The sequence below is a fragment of the Symsagittifera roscoffensis genome, unplaced genomic scaffold, assembly GCF_963678635.1.
Source record: "Symsagittifera roscoffensis unplaced genomic scaffold, txSymRosc1.1 SCAFFOLD_348, whole genome shotgun sequence".
NCBI classification, from domain to species: Eukaryota; Metazoa; Xenacoelomorpha; order Acoela; family Convolutidae; genus Symsagittifera; species Symsagittifera roscoffensis.
Window position 1 is genome coordinate 38,748 of NW_026970927.1, and position 21,757 is coordinate 60,504.

General features: G+C 32.4%; 1 protein-coding gene across 1 annotated transcript; it reads right to left on the reverse strand.

The window, feature by feature from the left end:
• Positions 1-1,465: 1,465 nt before the first annotated feature.
• Positions 1,466-21,408, reverse strand: LOC134856037 (uncharacterized; the record flags this gene model as incomplete). Its single annotated transcript, XM_063872407.1, has 5 exons — positions 1,466-1,633; positions 18,136-18,294; positions 19,779-19,950; positions 20,543-20,762; positions 21,245-21,408. Coding segments are annotated over 5 exons (828 nt in total), but the record flags the coding sequence as incomplete, so codon positions are not given.
• Positions 21,409-21,757: the final 349 nt, after the last annotated feature.

The window sequence follows — 21,757 nt, forward strand, 5'->3', positions numbered from 1 at the left end:
GAAAATCCGCCACCTCGAGAAAACCCTAGATCTGTACCTGTTTCGCTATAATGTTTTTCTTTTTGCTCAGTTTGAGATGCTATCAAAAGTAGTATTGCACTCTCAAACACTCCATTGGTTATTTTTGAATAAGTTAACGCACTTTGTATAATTGTTTGGGCTCAATGCATATCGTTTTTTTAACGTGTAAGCGGCAGACTAATCTGGCTCGATAATATTCCAAGTTAAATTGAAGCTAGTAATCGGTTTAATCAATAATTAGAGACATTACTAGACTCTAAATGTATCACTTTGTAATTTACAAACCTGGGGCAAAGATTTTCAAATAAAATTGGAAAACAAAACTGCGCACTTTTCTAGTTTTTTTTTTTTGAAAATTGTTTTAAAAATTCAAATAGCGAGCAGTAATACAAGCAGTGTAACTACTATCCAATATTTAAAAAATTTTTAATATTTAAAAACAGTCCCGTTTTTTTTTCAATTTTGTCATCTGATTTTGCCTGTATTCATTACATACCAGAAGAAAGTTGGAAACGTGTCGATGGGTTCGACACGTTTCCAACTTTCTTCTGGTATGTAATGAATACAGGCAAAATCAGATGACAAAATTGAAAAAAAAACAAACGAGACTGTTTTTAAATATTTAAAAATTTTTAAATATTGGACAGTAGTAACACTGCTTGTATTACTGCTCGCTATTTGAAGGAGCCAAAATGGAATGCATTCGAAATTTAAAAAAAAATCTTCCTAAAAACTTTTCGAACTTCAGGAATTTTTTAAGATCACCAGTTTTTGCTTGAAACTGGCCCAGTTAGAGAAGATTGGGCCAAAATCTAACTTTTTTAATCTGCTGGGTAATTTTAAAGTTAAAATCTAATTTTGGAACTGAAAAACATTCAACTTTTTGTACCATTTTTTTTTACATGGGAAGAGTAATTTGCCTTCCTTTTGACCAATGAATTTGAATTGCACTTAGAAAAACTCAAACTCAAACAGCAAAACAAAATCAAATTTGAACTTGATATTTTCTCCACCTGTTTCTGATATTTTTCTGAAAGCGGCTTTGGCTCTAATAAAAGCATATTTGATTCGGCAAATTTTTTGAACAAGTGCTCAAAAACGGCAATTTTGGCCATTTTTCAGAAAATATTGTCTGCGGCGTAGACATTTTTGCAGCAGGATCCTTCGTGATGGTATATTAGACTTCGCTTATATGGGGACTCGGGTAATCGTTTTGGTCAATCCAGAAAAAAATTTAAAAATCGATAACATTTTTTGAAACCCGGTCAGAAAACAATAGGTTCAATGTTGAATGGTTGAATTAAATTATATTCCTCACTTTGACGTCGACTGAAAAAAATGCAGTTTAAAATTCCAGTTTTCAAGTCAGCGAAAAAATAACCAAATTTTTGAAAAATTGTAAAATTTGCACATAATTAGCATGCATTTTGAAAAAAATCATAACTTGGCCAAAATGTTTTTCTTTGTTAGACAATAAATGGTTGATAAATAATTCCAATTCAGGGTAGCAGTCCGTGCTGGCTGAAGAAGTCTTCAGAGAAGATTGGGTTTTGACCTTTGTCGTAGGGGTCACTTTTTGCATCCAGAACTACACTGCGAACGGTCACAAGTCCTGAAATAAAAAGAAGTGTGACGAAACTTTACTTATTTACAGCTTAGGTTGATATTGAAGACCAAATGAAAAATCATTCCTGGTCGTGAGGCCAGAAGGCAGGCGTCAAAATCAAAACGTGTGAGTGTGATGTTTTTACTTATTTATCCCAAAACAGAATTGCAGTCACCTCATTTATAATCCAACGCTAGATTCTAACTATAATATTACAAATCAGTTGCGGATTTAGGGGGGCGGACGCTTTCTCTCAGGGATTCGACCCCCCTGCCGACCCAAAGAGTCCGCCCTTTGTACTATTTTGAGATATCCATTTTTGGCTGACTGACCTTAAAATTTTTCGAAAGGCGCCTCCGGCGCCAAAATATACTAATTGTGAGGAAAAACGCGATTTTTTGGTCAATATTTTCCAAAAAGTGCCTAAAAACGCCTTTCTTGGCCTGTTTTTTTTTAATTTGTCTGCGGTGCAGAAAATTTATTCGAAATGAGGTCTTTAAATGATTTGGGAGAGCTCGGAAAAGGAAATTTCGACAGAACTTTCAAATCTTTTTTGAAAATCCGCCAAATCCTCCCCCCCTCGAGAAAATCCAAGATCCGCGCCTGTTACAAATCATTGAAAAAATTTAAATGATTTTTAAATTTTTTTTTTAAAAAAGGCGATCATTTTAATCTTCATCCTGATAATGCAGATGAAAATTATTGCCTTTGTAAAACACTTTTGTTCTCCATTTCGACTTTCGAAGCAAGTGAGAAAATATTTGTATTCGCGGTTTTTTTTCTCCCGACACATTTGATTTTTTAACTAGCCAATTTAACGGATTTTTTTAATACTTCAAACGCTGTTGATGAACCTCACGGGTTTTTTAATTCTTCAAAAGTTGTTTTTGTTCTGAGCTCACAATTGAAAAGATAGTTCACTTGTGATCATTTTTCATGAAGTTATAACGTTTAAAATATTGCCTATAAATAACGCGCGATATATTTCCTTCTAATAATGCGGATATTTAGTCCGACTTAGAAGTCGTTCCAAATGAGTTGAGGCAAGCGTTTTGGTATTATTTTTACTTTGCTATATGCAAAAGATATCAATTTAAACCTCACTTAGCGTGTGGGGGCATGATGACTTTTCGAGAAAAAATACATGAAACTTTTAACATTTTTTTGAAAAATTTCATCTGTTTTTTCAAGACTAACTCTACTCCATAGACGTAAAATGCATGCGGAACAATCAGAACTTTGCCTTGGAACATGCAGTCTTGTTACTTAGTTAGAACGGAATTGCTTATTTAGAAGTAAATTGCTAATTCTACTCTTTGCTAATTTGAAAGTCAATAATACCAGTCTCTTACAAGCAAACAGAAAAAACACTGAGGCAATTTATGTATAGGTACACAAGACCCGTGCTGAAAAGCAATAGGAAAAGATGCTTTTCAATTTTATAAAAGTCTTCAATTTGAAACATTTTCAACAATTGCTCGTTTTCTCAATTCAATTTTCAATACTTTCTCGTTGAATAATTTCTCAAAAAGCAACAATTATTCACCCGAATGAAACAAAACTGATCGTATCTAACGCAACAGCCGTAAAAATTCCGACTGCCCTCTATTGTCGATCAATTTTTGTCGAAAAATTTTTGTTTCCTAAATTTATCCAACCATAGGCTGTGTAAAGTATCAAGTGATATGTTTTGGGTGTGATAACGAAGTAGTAAAAGAAATTTGCTTGCAATAGTTCAAATTGGACGCAGTAAATATGCCGCTACATTTTAATAGAACGAAGTATATTGCGCTTCGCCTATCCTATTTTCAAATAAAGTCGTCAAAGTAATAATACATTCGTGTTATTGAAACGTAAGCGGCAAATTGAATCATTCTTATTCGAATTGAGGCAAGCAATTTGCTATTTTTATTACTTTACAGACGCTCGTATAAAGTTACTCTGAAAAACGCAGAGCCCTGAATGTCCGACAGCCAAAGTCATTGAGAAACGTATGTGTCGAAAATTGATAACATAGTTGGATAAAATTCCAAAATAACATATTTTCTTCAACTTTTGTAAAGCATCAAAAGTCATAAGTTAAGTCTGATAATGCGGAGACAACCAATGGTTTAAATTCAAATTAGAATAAATTAAATGGTCGGTTAAGCTTAAAACCACGTAACCGAAAAGCAGTTAAAGTTGAACTTTTCAAGCTCTGTGAACTTACAAAAACAGATCATAGCAAACTATCATCTTAAAAATTAGCATAAGAATTCAGTACCTTTCAGATGATATCGAAAAAAAAATAATGTCAAAAAAGCGAAAGAAAAAGTCAAAAATTAACTGGAGAAAAAAACCACCCGAGCCCAAATACACTTTCACTTTCTTCGACGGTCAAAAACCAATTTATATATTTTTTAATATTGTCAGTTTTAAACAGCATTTGGAACATTCCCTAATTCGGATCGATACGGGCAGGTTTTCATATTTTTTTTTCAACATATGTCTTATTTCATCAATTTTAAGAAAATTTTATAAAAAAAAAATAGGAAAAAAACTTTCGAGAGCTAATTATTTAAATTGCTCACACAAATTTCTTTACAAAGCAAAAAACGAACCAGAAAAATTAACAGAAGCAACATGTCACATATGTTTCTTTAAAACAAGACACGTTTTTCCGTAATTGGAATTATGATCCTACGAAAAAAGTTCATGGTCAATTTGAAAAACAGCTTTAACTAGTAACGAAGCTAATCAGAAAAAAAATACGGTTACGGGAAAACAATTTAAAAAATTCTAAGCATCTGATCATTCTAAATCTGTTTTTTAAGCCTTCAACCATATCTGCAAGAATTGCAAACTAATTCACAATGAAATTGATACCAGAAAACTTCAATTATTCTGCAGAGATTGGTTTGCAACTTGTAGCCAAATTTAAAAATCCCAAAATGTTTAAAATGTTGCTAGGTACTACAAATTACTGCGTATTTTTCAAATTTTTTGCAAACGAAGTTGCAATGATTCTACAAAACATTAGAAAAAAAAGTGATAGTGGAAATGATGGCTTCACAAATGAAGTTCTGAACATTGTATAAATTTTTATGAGTCAACTTTTGACTGAAGCTCTTAATGAAAATATAATATACGGCTTTTTTCCGAACCACCTCAAATTAGCAAAAAATGTCCAGATTCATAAAGCCTGAAATCCAAAAGAGTGTGATAATTAAAGCCAATTAGCTTACTGTCATTCTTTTGGCGAAAGTTTTTGAGAAAAAAATTTATAATCAAATGTTTCAATTTATTAAGAAGAAAAATTTCATTTCGTTCAAACAATTTGCATTTCAATCAGAAATTTCAGGTGTAGGTTATTTAACTCGATTCATTGAAACCATGCGTGAAGTAGTTGACGAACCAAATTTTGGTAGTTTTGGCAATGTAAATCACAGATTTTTTAAATTGCAAAGCTGGATTGTAATGTAGTTTGCGGGAAAACTTTGGTCCTGTTGAAAACCTTTTTTTTTGTTGGTTGATATCAATATGTCAAAATACTGAGCGATATGAATATGTCATAAATCTGAGTACAAACCAATTTCCCGGTGTGTAAACCAAGGCTCAGTGAGCCAATTTTTGAGCCAATTTTTGACTGAATTTCTTAATGAACTTCAGTAAAAAATTCAGTAATTTTTGACCGCTTTTTTTTCTGATGTAAATGAACAATTTGACATTGTCTTGCAAGTTGAGGTTGTTTATTTTGCTGACGATACTACAATTTTTATGCTGAACAACTGCAAAATGGTCTTTTTATGAGAATATAAAACTCAGCTAAAACCATCAACGATGCAAAAAGTCAGTACATGAATTGAGGGGCAAGCAAATCTGACAAGTTGGAAACTTTAAGAAAAAAACTTAAAAAAATATTCCTTGTTGTAATTGCTTAGGTATTTTGATTGACAAAAATTTTTCTTTCAACTATCATACTCAAACAATTTTCACAATTGAATTTTACAAAATGCAAAACGAACAGGTAAGGCTACGTGTTTCAAATAAAATTTTGAATCCATACGTGAAATCATGGTTGAAAATAGCATATATTCAGTTTTTGAAATGTTTTTCTGTGAAATATCTGAAAACTATGTTCAAGTCATTGCAAGACAAAAGCTGCATGAGAAATATTGACTTGAAATTAGGAACAAATGCATATCAAGCACTTGTAAAGCCAAAACCATTTTGCCATCTATTTCTTGTCGGCTTATTGTATGAAGAAGTCCCGTAGACGTTTCCTTTTAATTGCATACAATTTTTAGCAGAAAAAATTGGTTATTTATAAACTTTTACAAAATGGTTATTACAGACTACCAAGACTTTGTCAAAAACTTTATGCAACTATATGTTAACGTAATCAAACAATAACTTATTTGATCTGAAATTAGGATTCACCTTTTTCTTGAGCACACTTGTTCAAGTGTGCCGCTTGTTGACTACTAGAACTCTTCGGGAAACCCTTCGATCAGAACTTTGCCTTGGAACATGCAGTCTTGTTACTTAGTTAGAACGGAATTGCTTATTTAGAAGTAAATTGCTATATTAGGAGTAAAGTTTCTACTCTATGCTAATTTGAAAGTCAATAATACCAGTCTCTTACAAGCAAACAGAAAAAACACTGAGGCAATTTATGTATAGGTACACAAGACCCGGGCTGAAAAGCAATAGGAAAAGATGCTTTTCAATTTTATAAAAGTCTTCAATTTGAAACATTTTCAACAATTGCTCGTTTTCTCAATTCAATTTTCAACACTTTCTCGTTGAATAAATTCTCAAAAAGCAACAATTATTCACTTGAATGAAACAAAACTGATCGTATCTAACGCAACAGCCGTAAAAATTCCGACTGCCCTCTATTGTCGATCAATTTTTGTCGAAAAATTTTTGTTTCCTAAATTTATCCAACCATAGGCTGTGTAAAGTATCAAATGATATGTTTTGGGTGTGATAACGAAGTAGTAAAAGAAATTTGCTTGCAATAGTTCAAATTGGACGCAGTAAATATGCCGCTACATTTTAATAGAACGAAGTATATTGCGCTTCGCCTATCCTATTTTCAAATAAAATCGTCAAAGTAATAATACATTCGTGTTATTGAAACGTAAGCGGCAAATTGAATCATTCTTAATCGAATTGAGGCAAGCAAATTGCTATTTTTATTACCTTACAGACGCTCGTATAAAGTTACTCTGAAAAACGCAGAGCCCTGATTCCAAAATATCATATTTTCTTCAAATTTTGTAAAGCATCAAAAGTCATAAGTTGAGTCTGATAATGCGGAGACAACCAATGGTTTAAATTCAAATTAGAATAAATTAAATGGTCGGTTAAGCTTAAAACCACGTAACCGAAAAGCAGTTAAAGTTGAACTTTTCAAGCTCTGTGAACTTACAAAAACTGATCATAGCAAACTATCATCTTAAAAATTAGCATAAGTATTCAGTACCTTTCAGATGATATCGAAAAAAAAATAATGTCAAAAAAGCGAAAGAAAAAGTCAAAAATTAACTGGAGAAAAAAACCACCCGAGCCCAAATACACTGTCACTTTCTTCGACGGTCAAAAACCAATTTATATATTTTTTAATTTTGTCAGTTTTAAACAGCATTTGGAACATTCCCTAATTCGGATCAATACGAGCAGGTTTTCAAATATTTTTTTCAACATATGTCTTATTTCATCAGTTTTAAGAAAATTTTATATAAAAAAAATAGGAAAAAAACTTTCGAGAGCTAATTATTTAAATTGCTCACACAAATTTCTTTACAAAGCAAAAAACGAACCAGAAAAATTACCAGAAGCAACATGTCACATATGTTTCTTTAAAACAAGACACGTTTTTCCGTAATTGGAATCATGATCCTACGAAAAAAGTTCATGGTCAATTTGAAAAACAGCTTTAACTAGTAACGAAGCTAGTCAGAAAAAAAAATACGGTTACGGGAAAACATTAAAAAAATTCTAAGCATCTGATCATTCTAAATCTGTTTTTTAAGCCTTCAACCCTATCTGCAAGAATTGCAAACTAATTCACAATGAAATTGATAACAGAAAACTTCAATTATTTTGCAGAGATTGGTTTGCAATTTGTAGCCAAATTTAAAAATCCCAAAATGTTTAAAATGTTGCTAGTTACTAGAAATTACTGCGTATTTTTCAAAGTTTTTGCAAACGAAGTTGCAATGATTCTACAAAAGATTAGAAATAAAAATGTTAGTGGAAATGATGGCTTCACAAATGAAGTTCTGAACATTGTATAAATTTTTATGAGTCAACTTTTGACTGAAGGTCTTAATGAAAATATAATATACGGCTTTTTTCCGAAACACCTCAAATTAGCAACAAATGTCCAGATTTATAAAGCCTGAAATCCAAAAGAGTGTGATAATTAAAGCCAATTAGCTTACTGTCATTCTTTTGGCGAAAGTTTTTGAGAAAAAAATTTATAATCAAATGTTTCAATTTATTAAGAAGAAAAATTTCATTTCGTTCAAACAATTTGCATTTCAATCAGAAATTTCAGGTGTAGGTTATTTAACTCGATTCATTGAAACCATGCGTGAAGTAGTTGACGAACCAAATTTTGGTAGTTTTGGCAATGTAAATCACAGATTTTTTAAATTGCAAAGCTGGATTGTAATGTAGTTTGCGGGAAAACTTTGGTCCTGTTGAAAACCTTTTTTTTTGTTGGTTGATATCAATATGTCAAAATACTTAACGATATGATTATGTCATAAATCTGAGTACAAACCAATTTCCCGGTGTGTAAAGCAAGGCTCAGTGAGCCAATTTGTGAGCCAATTTTTGACTGAATTTCTCAATGAACTTCAGTAAAAAATTCAGTAATTTTTGACCGCTACTTTTTCTGATGTATTTGAACAATTTGACATTGTCTTGCTAGTTGAGGTTGTTTATTTTGCTGAAGATATTACAATTTTTATGCTGAACAACTGCAAAATGGTCTTTTTATGAGAATATAAAACTCAGCTAAAACCATCAACGATGCAAAAAGTCAGTACATGAATTGAGGGGCAAGCAAATCTGACAAGTTGGAAACTTTAAGAAAAAAACTAAATAAATTCCTTGTTTTTATTGCTTAGGTATTTTGATTGACAAACATTTTTCTTTCAAGTATCATACTCAAACAATTTTCACAATTGAATTTTACAAAATGCAAAACGAACAGGTAAGGCTATGTGTTTCAAATAAAATTTTGAATCCATACGTGAAATCATGGTTGAAAATAGCATATATACAGTTTTTGAAATGTTTTGCTGTGAAATATCTGAAAACTATGTTCAAGTCATTGCAAGACAAAAGCTGCATGAGAAATATTGATTTGAAATTAGGAACAAATGCATATCAAGCACTTGTAAAGCCAAAACCATTTTGCCATCTATTTCTTGTCGGCTTATTGTATGAAGAAGTCCCAGAGACGTTTCCTTTTAATTGCATACAATTTTTAGCAGAAAAATTTGGTTATTTATAAATTTTTTTTAAAATGGTTATTACAGACTACCAAGACTTTGTCAAAAACTTTATGCAACTACATGTTAACGTAATCAAACAATAAATTATTTGATCTGAAATTAAAATTCACCCTTTTTTTGAGCACGCTTGTTCAAGTGTGCCGCTTGTTGACTACTAGAACTCTTCGGGAAACCCTTCGGTCAATAATAATTATTAAAAGTTTTGTATAGTGCGGTAAATTAATTCAAGCTTTGTTTTTTTACCTTCCACGTAAGTCTTGAGCCATGTCTGTGGGACAGCGAAGTAGTGGACCACAGTCCCTGCGAATCCCATGAACACGAGCAGGATGAAGCCATACATGAGATACCTCCAGGGCAATGCACTCACTCTGCTGCGGGTAGTTTTCCTCGCCCAAATCATTTCTAGATTGGGGAGGGACAGGCATAGTTTCAATCAGACATTATTAGCTTCTAACAGAAAAGAGATCTTGAGAAGGGGAGGGATTGCAAAAAAACTTTCTGGAGGCGTGAAGATTGTTTGATGAATGTAAAAATGAGCCGTTAAAATGAGCTGTTGATGGCACGTGTTTCTGTAAAAGTTTTTTTGGGGGGTTTTTTAGCCCATAATATAAGTTTTTTGGCTCCGAAAAAACTTTCTTGCTTGAAATTGACCATCTTCCATTAAAAAATTTGACAAATAAATTTTTCCACTAAAAGTACCCGGGTTGACGTCCATAAAAGAAAAATGCTATGGAAAAAATGATTATCGTACAATTTTCATACAAAATTTGAAAACTGTATTAAACGTTTTTAGAGAAATACTTCTGTTCTAACTCCATCTTTTGAATCTTTCTGCTCAATAAAAACATGATTTTAATTTAGATTTAAAAAATGCTTATCCTATTATTTTCATATATGAAAATTGTATGATAAGCATTATGCTATAGAAAAAATAAAATCTTCAAAATTAATTTAACGATGTTTCTGGATGAATTTACATGAGTTATAGATAAAATTTTAATGAAAGAATGCATTTGGACTCTCAAAAACATGATGTTAATTTTGGTGAAAAAAAATGTATGAAAATTGTATGATATGCATTTTTTCATTGGCAAAAAATCACAATTTTGAGATAAAAATTTTTTAATCCCTTTTTTGGTTGCAAACTTGCTTTTGTGCTCAAATATAACTTTGCAAAAAAAAATTTTGCATGCAAAATTTGACTTTTTGTGTTTATAAGTTTTTCACTCAAAAAATCCAAAAGTAACAAAAAGATGTTTTTTTTTGTGAACACGATTATTATTTTGTTATTTCATTTGCTAAGATAAAAATAAATTTGTAAAAAAAACAGACCTTTTTTCTCTCAACTACCCAAATTTAAAGCCAAAAATTATCTAGCCATATTCAAAAAGTTACATTTTTGGTATATAATTCCATGTGAAAAAGTAAAAATTAACTTAAAAGGCAAAAATCACCAAAGCCAGTTTATCTGCGTGGTAACTGCCAGTTATACTCTATGTTTGCTTATGACAAAAAGTCCAGGGTTAGTGTTTCGAATGAAACACAAAACTTCCCAACCGATGTTTTTTGGTATTTACATTTATGGAAAAATGCTTATCATACAATTTCATAGTATGGAAAAAATGCCTATCATAATATTTCATAGTATGGCAAAAATGTTTATCATACTATTTTCATAATTTTTTTGGTCTATGAAATAGTATGATAAGCTTTTTATTCATAATATGAAATAGTATGATAAGCAACTCGGGTAATAGTGCGCACGCTGAAATTTGCCACATTCAAATTCAAGTCTAGAATGTCTGGTTTGAAACAAGTATATCCCTGGATCCTTGTACTCATTGTAGACAGCAACGAATCTGTTGGCGCCACTGCCAGATAAGAATCCGAAGTTGGATCCCCCGTTGGACTAAGTGTACACCTCCAGTTCAAGGTCATAGAGGGCCGATTGAGGACTGACTTTGCTCAATTCACACATGCAGTGTTGCAGCACACACTAAACATTGTGCCATACCCGATATCTTTTGATCGCCTTTCAAATATCCTCTGCGAAATCGTCTTCCAAATTCTAACTTTTCATATTACGAAAACTTGTTTATATTCCAAATTTGGGGTATGATGTTTTGTTTGAATTATGAAAAGACAATGAAATCTATAATAACTTTTTTGTTTTTCCGCTGTATGTTTTCGTGCAATCCACTGTATGTTTTCTCCATCGAACATTGCCTCGATGTCAGAACTCCATAGCGTTTTAGAAATTATGAAAATAAGTACCGTTCAAAAAATTTGGAGAGAGGGGTCAGAAACTAGACTGATAAATGAAGCAGAAGATTATTTTCAAGAAAAGATATTTTATTTTATTTTATCCTTTTGCAGTTTGACCTGGTTTCAATCAGATCAAAAATTTCTTGATTCTAAGCAAATTTTCTGAAAAGCGTAATGAAGTTGGTGGTTTTGGTTTTTGTTTATGCACGCCATGATACGTGAGATGCCTTAAAAACCAATCATTTGCATAAAAAAAAACTTACAATTTCCTCTTTCGACAACAGCCCATAATTGCGTGTCTTATACTGAAAAATAGCATACGCATCCACTTTGTTCACCCGCTCATGGTGGAAATTGCCCCCCAGTTTAGCGGCCCCTATGTCTCCCCCCACGTGATTAACTCCTCCATTGTAGTGGGGGAGCTCAATCGGACAGTCTCGTATATCGTTGACAATTGTTGGCTGCTGGGCGAAGTTTTTGGGACTGAAGCACAATATGGAATAACCAAAAGGAAGATATCCGAATCTTACATTCAATGTCACAGTAGAAAATGAGCTGCCTTAATGAAACTCATAGGAAACGGGCTTCATTTTTCAATTGAAAGTTGGGTGCTTTTAGAACCCTCTGTGACCCGTATTCGTCGATTGACGGTGAGCTGCCATTTGTAGCCTAATAAGAATAAACTAAAAAATGCATTGCTCATTTTTCCTTATTAAACAATACTTAAATCAAGGGTTTTGGCCAATTTCTAACTCTATCATTTACATTTCGGGTTTATTCTGATGTTCAAAATGATGTTCAAGAAAGTGATTAAAAATTAGCTAAATAAAATCTGAAATCAACACTCCTCGGCAAGAACAAAAAAAGAAGCTTTATTGCCCACTTTTGAAAAGTTCTCAACTATTGATTAAATTTTATGATTTTTTTGCAATGCATGAGAAGAAAAGATTTTTAAAACAATTTTTATTTTACCCGCCGTTGAAGTTTTTGCACCTGTCTGCTGGGTTGCCGAATATGTCAACTGGGGGGCTGAAAGGCGAAGAGGGGGGTTGGTGATTGTGGTTGGAGCTTGAATTGAGGTCGGCTTCTGTTGACTTTTTAGTAGGAGGAGCAGAGATGAGATGGGGAGAGTCTTTCTGAAAGCAATTTGGTTTAACTCACAATAGAAGTTTTAATTATAAAACGTATCACAAAACTTATTACTTTTTTATAAAAATTATCAGGTATAAGAAGAAAGTTACTATACGCTTACAAACTGGTCAGCTGGGGACAGCAGTGGTTGTCCGGAAAACAAAAACTGGCCAGGTAGTATGCCAATCGTTATTCCAGCAGAGGATAACAACTTGTATCACTATTTTAAGTGTTTCAAAAAAGTTACGATCCATCATGAACATTTTGTGTTATACTTATCACTTTGCCGCGTGTATTTTTGTGGTATACACCAAGTAGAATGCGAAAGCGATTGTCAAAAAAGCTATCTTTAAGAGGATATTTTCAACAGAAGTTCAGAAATTGCCCTTTAATTAACTTTTTGCAATATCTGCATACGGTGCAAAAAAATAAATACGGTTCAGTATTCCATCTCCTGACATTTCCAGAAAAAAGTGTGGGGACGAGCTTTAATTTGACACCTAGCTTAAGATTTACCATGTGAAAGTTCTAGACGCAAAAAAAACGACCTGGACTCGCAATATAGAGCATCGCTCAGTAATATAACTGGAAAGTCTTAAGTGCAAAATGGACTATTCTTCGATTAGCCCGTTAAAGCCTACTGATAGCTCATCTGCAATTCCCAGGAAGCAGAATTAATTTTGAGACCACTTCAAAAAACTGTGCTTCGTTAACTATAAATACTCCAGTTCATTTAAACTGACTACCGTTGACTATTTTCATCCGGATAGATTCATCCAAGTGCAAAAAATTTTAAGGCTTCTTTCCATGATTAGATCTGTTTGCCCTAGTGAAGTTCTGAACATTGTATAAATTTTTATGAGTCAACTTTTGACTGAAGCTCTTAATGAAAATATAATATACGGCTTTTTTCCGAACCACCTCAAATTAGCAAAAAATGTCCAGATTCATAAAGCCTGAAATCCAAAAGAGTGTGATAATTAAAGCCAATTAGCTTACTGTCATTCTTTTGGCGAAAGTTTTTGAGAAAAAAATTTATAATCAAACGTTTCAATTTATTAAGAAGAAAAATTTCATTTCGTTCAAACAATTTGCCTTTCAATCAAAAATTTCAGGTGTAGGTTACTAAACTCGATTCATTGAAACCATGCGTGAAGTAGTTGACGAACGAAATTTTGGTAGTTTTGGCAATGTAAATCACAGAATTTTTAAATTGCAAAGCTTGATTGAAATGTAGTTTGCGGGAAAACTTTGGTCCTGTTGAATACCTTTTTTTTGTTGGTTGATATCAATATGTCAAAATACTGAGCGATATGAATATGTCATAAATCTGAGTACAAACCAATTTCCCGGTGTGTAAACCAAGGCTCAGTGAGCCAATTTTTGAGCCAATTTTTGACTGAATTTCTTAATGAACTTCAGTAAAAAATTCAGTAATTTTTGACCGCTTTTTTTTCTGATGTAAATGAACAATTTGACATTGTCTTGCAAGTTGAGGTTGTTTATTTTGCTGACGATACTACAATTTTTATGCTGAACAACTGCAAAATGGTCTTTTTATGAGAATATAAAACTCAGCTAAAACCATCAACGATGCAAAAAGTCAGTACATGAATTGAGGGGCAAGCAAATCTGACAAGTTGGAAACTTTAAGAAAAAAACTTAAAAAAATATTCCTTGTTGTAATTGCTTAGGTATTTTGATTGACAAAAATTTTTCTTTCAACTATCATACTCAAACAATTTTCACAATTGAATTTTACAAAATGCAAAACGAACAGGTAAGGCTACGTGTTTTCAAATAAAATTTTGAATCCATACGTGAAATCATGGTTGAAAATAGCATATATTCAGTTTTTGAAATGTTTTGCTGTGAAATATCTGAAAACTATGTTCAAGTCATTGCAAGACAAAAGCTGCATGAGAAATATTGATTTGAAATTAGGAACAAATGCATATCAAGCACTTGTAAAGCCAAAACCATTTTGCCATCTATTTCTTGTCGGCTTATTGTATGAAGAAGTCCCAGAGACGTTTCCTTTTAATTGCATACAATTTTTAGCAGAAAAAATTGGTTATTTATAAATTTTTACAAAATGGTTATTACAGACTACCAAGACTTTGTCAAAAACTTTATGCAACTACATGTTAACGTAATCAAACAATAATTTATTTGATCTGAAATTAAAATTCACCCTTTTTTTGAGCACGCTTGTTCAGGTGTGCCGCTTGTTGACTACTAGAACTCTTCGGGAAACCCTTCGATCAGAACTTTGCCTTGGAACATGCAGTCTTGTTACTTAGTTAGAACGGAATTGCTTATTTAGAAGTAAATTGCTATATTAGGAGTAAAGTTTCTACTCTTTGCTAATTTGAAAGTCAATAATACCAGTCTCTTACAAGCAAACAGAAAAAACGCTGAGGCAATTTATGTATAGGTACACAAGACCCGGGCTGAAAAGCAATAGGAAAAGATGCTTTTCAATTTTATAAAAGTCTTCAATTTGAAACATTTTCAACAATTTCTCGTTTTCTCAATTCAATTTTCAACACTTTCTCGTTGAATAAATTCTCAAAAAGCAACAATTATTCACCTGAATGAAACAAAACTGATCGTATCTAACGCAACAGCCGTAAAAATTCCGACTGCCCTCTATTGTCGATCAATTTTTGTCGAAAAATTTTTGTTTCCTAAATTTATCCAACCATAGGCTGTGTAAAGTATCAAATGATAAGTTTTGGGTGTGATAACGAAGTAGTAAAAGAAATTTGCTTGCAATAGTTCAAATTGGACGCAGTAAATATGCCGCTACATTTTAATAGAACGAAGTATATTGCGCTTCGCCTATCCTATTTTCAAATAAAATCGTCAAAGTAATAATACATTCGTGTTATTGAAACGTAAGCGGCAAATTGAATCATTCTTAATCGAATTGAGGCAAGCAATTTGCTATTTTTATTACTTTACAGACGCTCGTATAAAGTTACTCTGAAAAACGCAGAGCCCTGAATGTCCGACAGCCAAAGTCATTGAGAAACGTATGTGTCGAAAATTGATAACATAGTTGGATAAAATTCCACAATATCATATTTTCTTCGACTTTTGTAAAGCATCAAAAGTCATAAGTTGAGTCTGATAATGCGGAGACAACCAATGGTTTAAATTCAAATTAGAATAAATTAAATGGTCGGTTAAGCTTAAAACCACGTAACCGAAAAGCAGTTAAAGTTGAACTTTTCAAGCTCTGTGAACTTACAAAAACTGATCATAGCAAACTATCATCTTAAAAATTAGCATAAGAATTCAGTACCTTTCAGATGATATCGAAAAAAAAATAATGTCAAAAAAGCGAAAGAAAAAGTCAAAAATTAACTGGAGAAAAAAACCACCCGAGCCCAAATACACTGTCACTTTCTTCGACGGTCAAAAACCAATTTATATATTTTTTAATTTTGTCAGTTTTAAACAGCATTTGGAACATTCCCTAATTCGGATCGATACGAGCAGGTTTTCATATATTTTTTTTCAACATATGTCTTATTTCATCAATTTTAAGAAAATTTTATATAAAAAAAAATAGGAAAAAAACTTTCGAGAGCTAATTATTTAAATTGCTCACACAAATTTCTTTACAAAGCAAAAAACGAACCAGAAAAATTAACAGAAGCAACATGTCACATATGTTTCTTTAAAACAAGACACGTTTTTCCGTAATTGGAATCATGATCCTACGAAAAAAGTTCATGGTCAATTTGAAAAACAGCTTTAACTAGTAACGAAGCTAGTCAGAAAAAAAAATACGGTTACGGGAAAACATTTAAAAAATTCTAAGCATCTGATCATTCTAAATCTGTTTTTTAAGCCTTCAACCATATCTGCAAGAATTGCAAACTAATTCACAATGAAATTGATACCAGAAAACTTCAATTATTTTGCAGAGATTGGTTTGCAATTTGTAGCCAAATTTAAAAATCCCAAAATGTTTAAAATGTTGCTAGGTACTAGAAATTACTGCGTATTTTTCAAAGTTTTTGCAAACGAAGTTGCAATGATTCTACAAAACATTAGAAATAAAAATGTTAGTGGAAATGATGGCTTCACAAATGAAGTTCTGAACATTGTATAAATTTTTATGAGTCAACTTTTGACTGAAGGTCTTAATGAAAATATAATATACGGCTTTTTTCCGAAACACCTCAAATTAGCAATAAATGTCCAGATTTATAAAGCCTGAAATCCAAAAGAGTGTGATAATTCAAGCCAATTAGCTTACTGTCATTCTTTTGGCGAAAGTTTTTGAGAAAAAAATTTATAATCAAATGTTTCAATTTATTAAGAAGAAAAATTTCATTTCGTTCAAACAATTTGCATTTCAATCAGAAATTTCAGGTGTAGGTTATTTAACTCGATTCATTGAAACCATGCGTGAAGTAGTTGACGAACCAAATTTTGGTAGTTTTGGCAATGTAAATCACAGATTTTTTAAATTGCAAAGCTGGATTGTAATGTAGTTTGCGGGAAAACTTTGGTCCTGTTGAAAACATTTTTTTTTGTTGGTTGATATCAATATGTCAAAATACTTAGCGATATGATCATGTCATAAATCTGAGTACAAACCAATTTCCCGGTGTGTAAAGCAAGGCTCAGTGAGCCAATTTGTGAGCCAATTTTTGACTGAATTTCTTAATGAACTTCAGTAAAAAATTCAGTAATTTTTGACCGCTACTTTTTCTGATGTATATGAACAATTTGACATTGTGTTGCTAGTTGAGGTTGTTTATTTTGCTGAAGATACTACAATTTTTATGCTGAACAACTGCAAAATGGTCTTTTTATGAGAATATAAAACTCAGCTAAAACCATCAACGATGCAAAAAGTCAGTACATGAATTGAGGGGCAAGCAAATCTGACAAGTTGGAAACTTTAAGAAAAAAACTAAATATATTCCTTGTTTTTATTGCTTAGGTATTTTGATTGACAAACATTTTTCTTTCAAGTATCATACTCAAACAATTTTCACAATTGAATTTTACAAAATGCAAAACGAACAGGTAAGGCTATGTGTTTCAAATAAAATTTTGAATCCATACGTGAAATCATGGTTGAAAATAGCATATATTCAGTTTTTGAAATGTTTTGCTGTGAAATATCTGAAAACTATGTTCAAGTCATTGCAAGACAAAAGCTGTATGAGAAATATTGATTTGAAATTAGGAACAAATGCATATCAAGCACTTGTAAAGCCAAAACCATTTTGCCATCTATTTCTTGTCGGCTTATTGTATGAAGAAGTCCCAGAGACGTTTCCTTTTAATTGCATACAATTTTTAGCAGAAAAAATTAGTTATTTATAAACTTTTACAAAATGGTTATTACAGACTACCAAGACTTTGTCAAAAACTTTATGCAACTATATGTTAACGTAATCAAACAATAATTTATTTGATCTGAAATTAAGATTCACCTTTTTTTTGAGCACGCTTGTTCAGGTGTGCCGCTTTTTGACTACTAGAACTCTTCGGGAAACCCTTCGGTCAATAATAATTATTAAAAGTTTTGTATAGTGCGGTAAATTAATTCAAACTTTGTTTTTTTACCTTCCACGTAAGTCTTGAGCCATGTCTGTGGGACAGCGAAGTAGTGGACCACAGCCCCTGCGAATCCCATGAACACGAGCAGGATGAAGCCATACATGAGATACCTCCAGGGCAATGCACTCACTCTGCTGCGGGTGGTTTTCCTCGCCCAAATCATTTCTAGATTGGGGAGGGGCAGGGATAGTTTCAATCAGACATTATTAGCTTCTAACGGAAAAGAGATCTGCGGATGGGATGGATTGCAAAAAGCTTTCTGGAGGCGTGAAGTTTGTTTGATGAATGTAAAAATGAGCCGTTAAAATGAGCTGTTGATGGCAAGTGTTTCTGTAAAAAAAAAACGTTTTTTTTTTTGGGTTTTTTAGCCCATAATTTAAATTTTTTGGCTCCGAAAAAACTTTCTTGCTTGAAATTGACTATCTTCCATTAAAAATTTTGAGCAATAAATTTTGCCACTAAAAGTACCCGGGATGACGTCCTTAAGAGAAAAACGCTTATCATACAATTTCATATATGGCGACTATGGAAAAAATGATTATCATACAATTTTCATACAAAATATTAAAACTATATTAAACGTTTTTAGAGAAAATACTTCTGTTCTATTTCCATCTTTTGAATCTTTCTGCTCAATAAAAACATGATTTTAATTTTGGTTTAAAAAAATGCTTATCCTAGTATTTTCACATATGAAAATTGTATGATAAGCATTATGCTCTAGAAAAAATAAAATCTTCAAAATCAATTTAACGATGTTTCTGGATGAACTTACATGAGTTTTAGAAAAAAAATTTATTTAAAGAATGCATTTGGATTCTCAAAAACATGATGTTAGTTTTGGTGAAAAAAAGGCTTATCATATAAATTTCATGTATGAAAATTGTATGATATGCATTTTTTCATTGGCAAAAAACACAATTTTGAGGTAAAAAATTTTTAATCCCTTTTTTGGTTGCAAAACTGCTTTTGTGCTCAAATATAACTTTGCAAAAAAAAATTTTCCATGCAAAATTTGACTTTTTGTGTTTATATAAGTTTTTCACCCAAAAAATCCAAAAATAACAAAAAAAAAATTTTTTATGAACACGATTATGATTTTGATATTTCATTTGCTAGGATAAAAATAAATTTGTAAAAAAAACAGGCCTTTTTTCTCTCAACTACCAAAAATTTAAAGCCAAAAATTATCAAGCCATATTCAAAAAGTTACATTTTTGGTATATAATTCCATGTGAAAATGTAAAAATTAACTTGAGTGGTAAAATCACCAAATGCAGTTTAACTGCGTGGTAACTGCCAGTTATACTCTATGTTTGCTTATGACAAAAAGTCCAGGGTTAGTGTTTCGAATGAAACACAAAACTTCCCAACCGATATTTTTTGGTATTTACATTCATGGAAACAATGCTTATCATACAATTTCATAGTATGGAAAAAATGCCTATCATAATATTTCATAGTATGGCAAAAATGTTTATCATGCTATTTTGATAATTTTTTTTTCGTCTATGAAATAGTATGATAAGCTTTTTTTTCAGAATATGATATATAATGATAAGCATTTTTATCAACCCGGGTAATAGTGGGCTGAAATGCGCCACATTCAAATTCAAGTCTAGAATGTCTGATTTGAAACAAGTATATCCCTGGATCCTTGTACTCATTGTAGACAGCCACGAATCTGTTGGCACCACTGCCAGATAAGAATCCGAAGTTGGATCCCCCGTTGGACTCAGTGTACACCTCCAGTTCAAGGTCATAGAGGGCCGATTGAGGACTGACTTTGCTCAATTCACACATGCAGTGTTGCAGCACACACTAAATATTGTGCCATACCCGATATCTTTAATAGCCGCAAAAAAGAACTTCTCTCAAGAAAATAACTCAGTCTGAAAAAGCGAAATTGATAAAAATTTAAAATGCTTGGACAGGTTGGATCGTCTTCCAATTTCTAATTTTCATATTACGAAAACTTGTATATATTCCAAATTTGGGGTATGATGTTTTGTTTGAATTATGAAAAGACAAGGAAATCTATAATAACTTTTTTGTTTTTCCGCTGTATGTTTTCATGTAATCCACTGTATGTTTTCTCCATGGAACATTGCCTCGATGTCAGAACTCCATAGCGTTTTAGAAATTATGAAAATAAGTACCGTTCAAAAAATTTGGAGAGAGGGGTCAGAAACTAGACTGATAAATGAAGCAGAAGATTTTTTTCAAGAAAAGATATTTTATTTTATTTTATCCTTTTGCAGTTTGACCTGGTTTCAATCAGATCAAAAATTTCTTGATTCTAAGCAAATTTTCTGAAAAGCGTAATGAAGTTGGTGGTTTTGGTTTTTGTTTATGCACGCCATGATACGTGAGATGCCTTAAAAACCAATCATTTGCATAAAAAAAAACTTACAATTTCCTCTTTCGACAACAGCCCATAATTGCGTGTCTTATACTGAAAAATAGCATACGCATCCACTTTGTTCACCCGCTCATGGTGGAAATTGCCCCCCAGTTTAGCGGCCCCTATGTCTCCCCCCACGTGATTAACTCCTCCATTGTAGTGGGGGAGCTCAATCGGACAGTCTCGTATATCGTTGACAATTGTTGGCTGCTGGGCGAAGTTTTTGGGACTGAAGCACAATATCGAATAACCAAAAGGAAGATATCCGAATCTCACATTCAATGTCACAGTAGAAAATGAGCTGCCTTAATGAAACTCATAGGAAACGGGCTTCATTTTTCAATTGAAAGTTGAGTGGTTTTAGAACCCACCGTGAGCCGTATTCGTCAATTGACGGTGAGTTGCCATTTGCAGCCTAACAAGAATAAAATAAAAATTTCGCTGTTCATTTTTTATTATTAAACAACAGCTAAATCAAGGGTTTGGTCAATTTCTAACATTATCATATACATTTCGGGTACATTCTGTGTTCAAAATGATGTTCAAGAAAATGATTAAAAATTAGCTAAATAAACTTTGAGTTCAACACTCCTCGGCAAGAACGAAAAAAAAGCTTTATTGCCCAGTTTTGAAAAGTTCTCAACTATTGATTAAATTTCATGCTTTTTTGTAATGCATGAGAAAAGATTTTAAAAACAATTTTTATTTTACCCGCCGTTGAAATTTTTGCAGCTGTCTGCTGGGTTGCCGAATATGTCAACTGGGGGGCTGAAAGGTGAAGAGGGGGGTTGGTGATTGTGGTTGGAGCTTGAATTGAGGTCGGCTTCTGTTGACTTTTTAGTAGGAGGAGCAGAGATGAGATGGGGAGAGTCTTTCTGAAAGCAATTTGGTTTAACTCACAATTGAAGTTTTAATTATAAAACTTATCACAAAACGTATTATTTTTATAAAAATTATCAGGTATAAGAAGAAAGTTACTATACGCTTACAAGCTGGTCAGCTGGGGAAAGCAGTGGTTGTCCGGGAAAAATAAAAACTGGCCAGGTAGTATGCCAATCGTTATTCCAGCAGAGGATAACAACTTGTATCACTATTTTAAGTGTTTCAAAAAATTACGATCCATCAGGAACATTTTGAGTTCTACTTATCACTTTGCCGCGTGTATTTTTGTGGTATACACCAAGTAGAATGCGAAAGCGATTGCCAAAAAAGCTATCTTTAAGA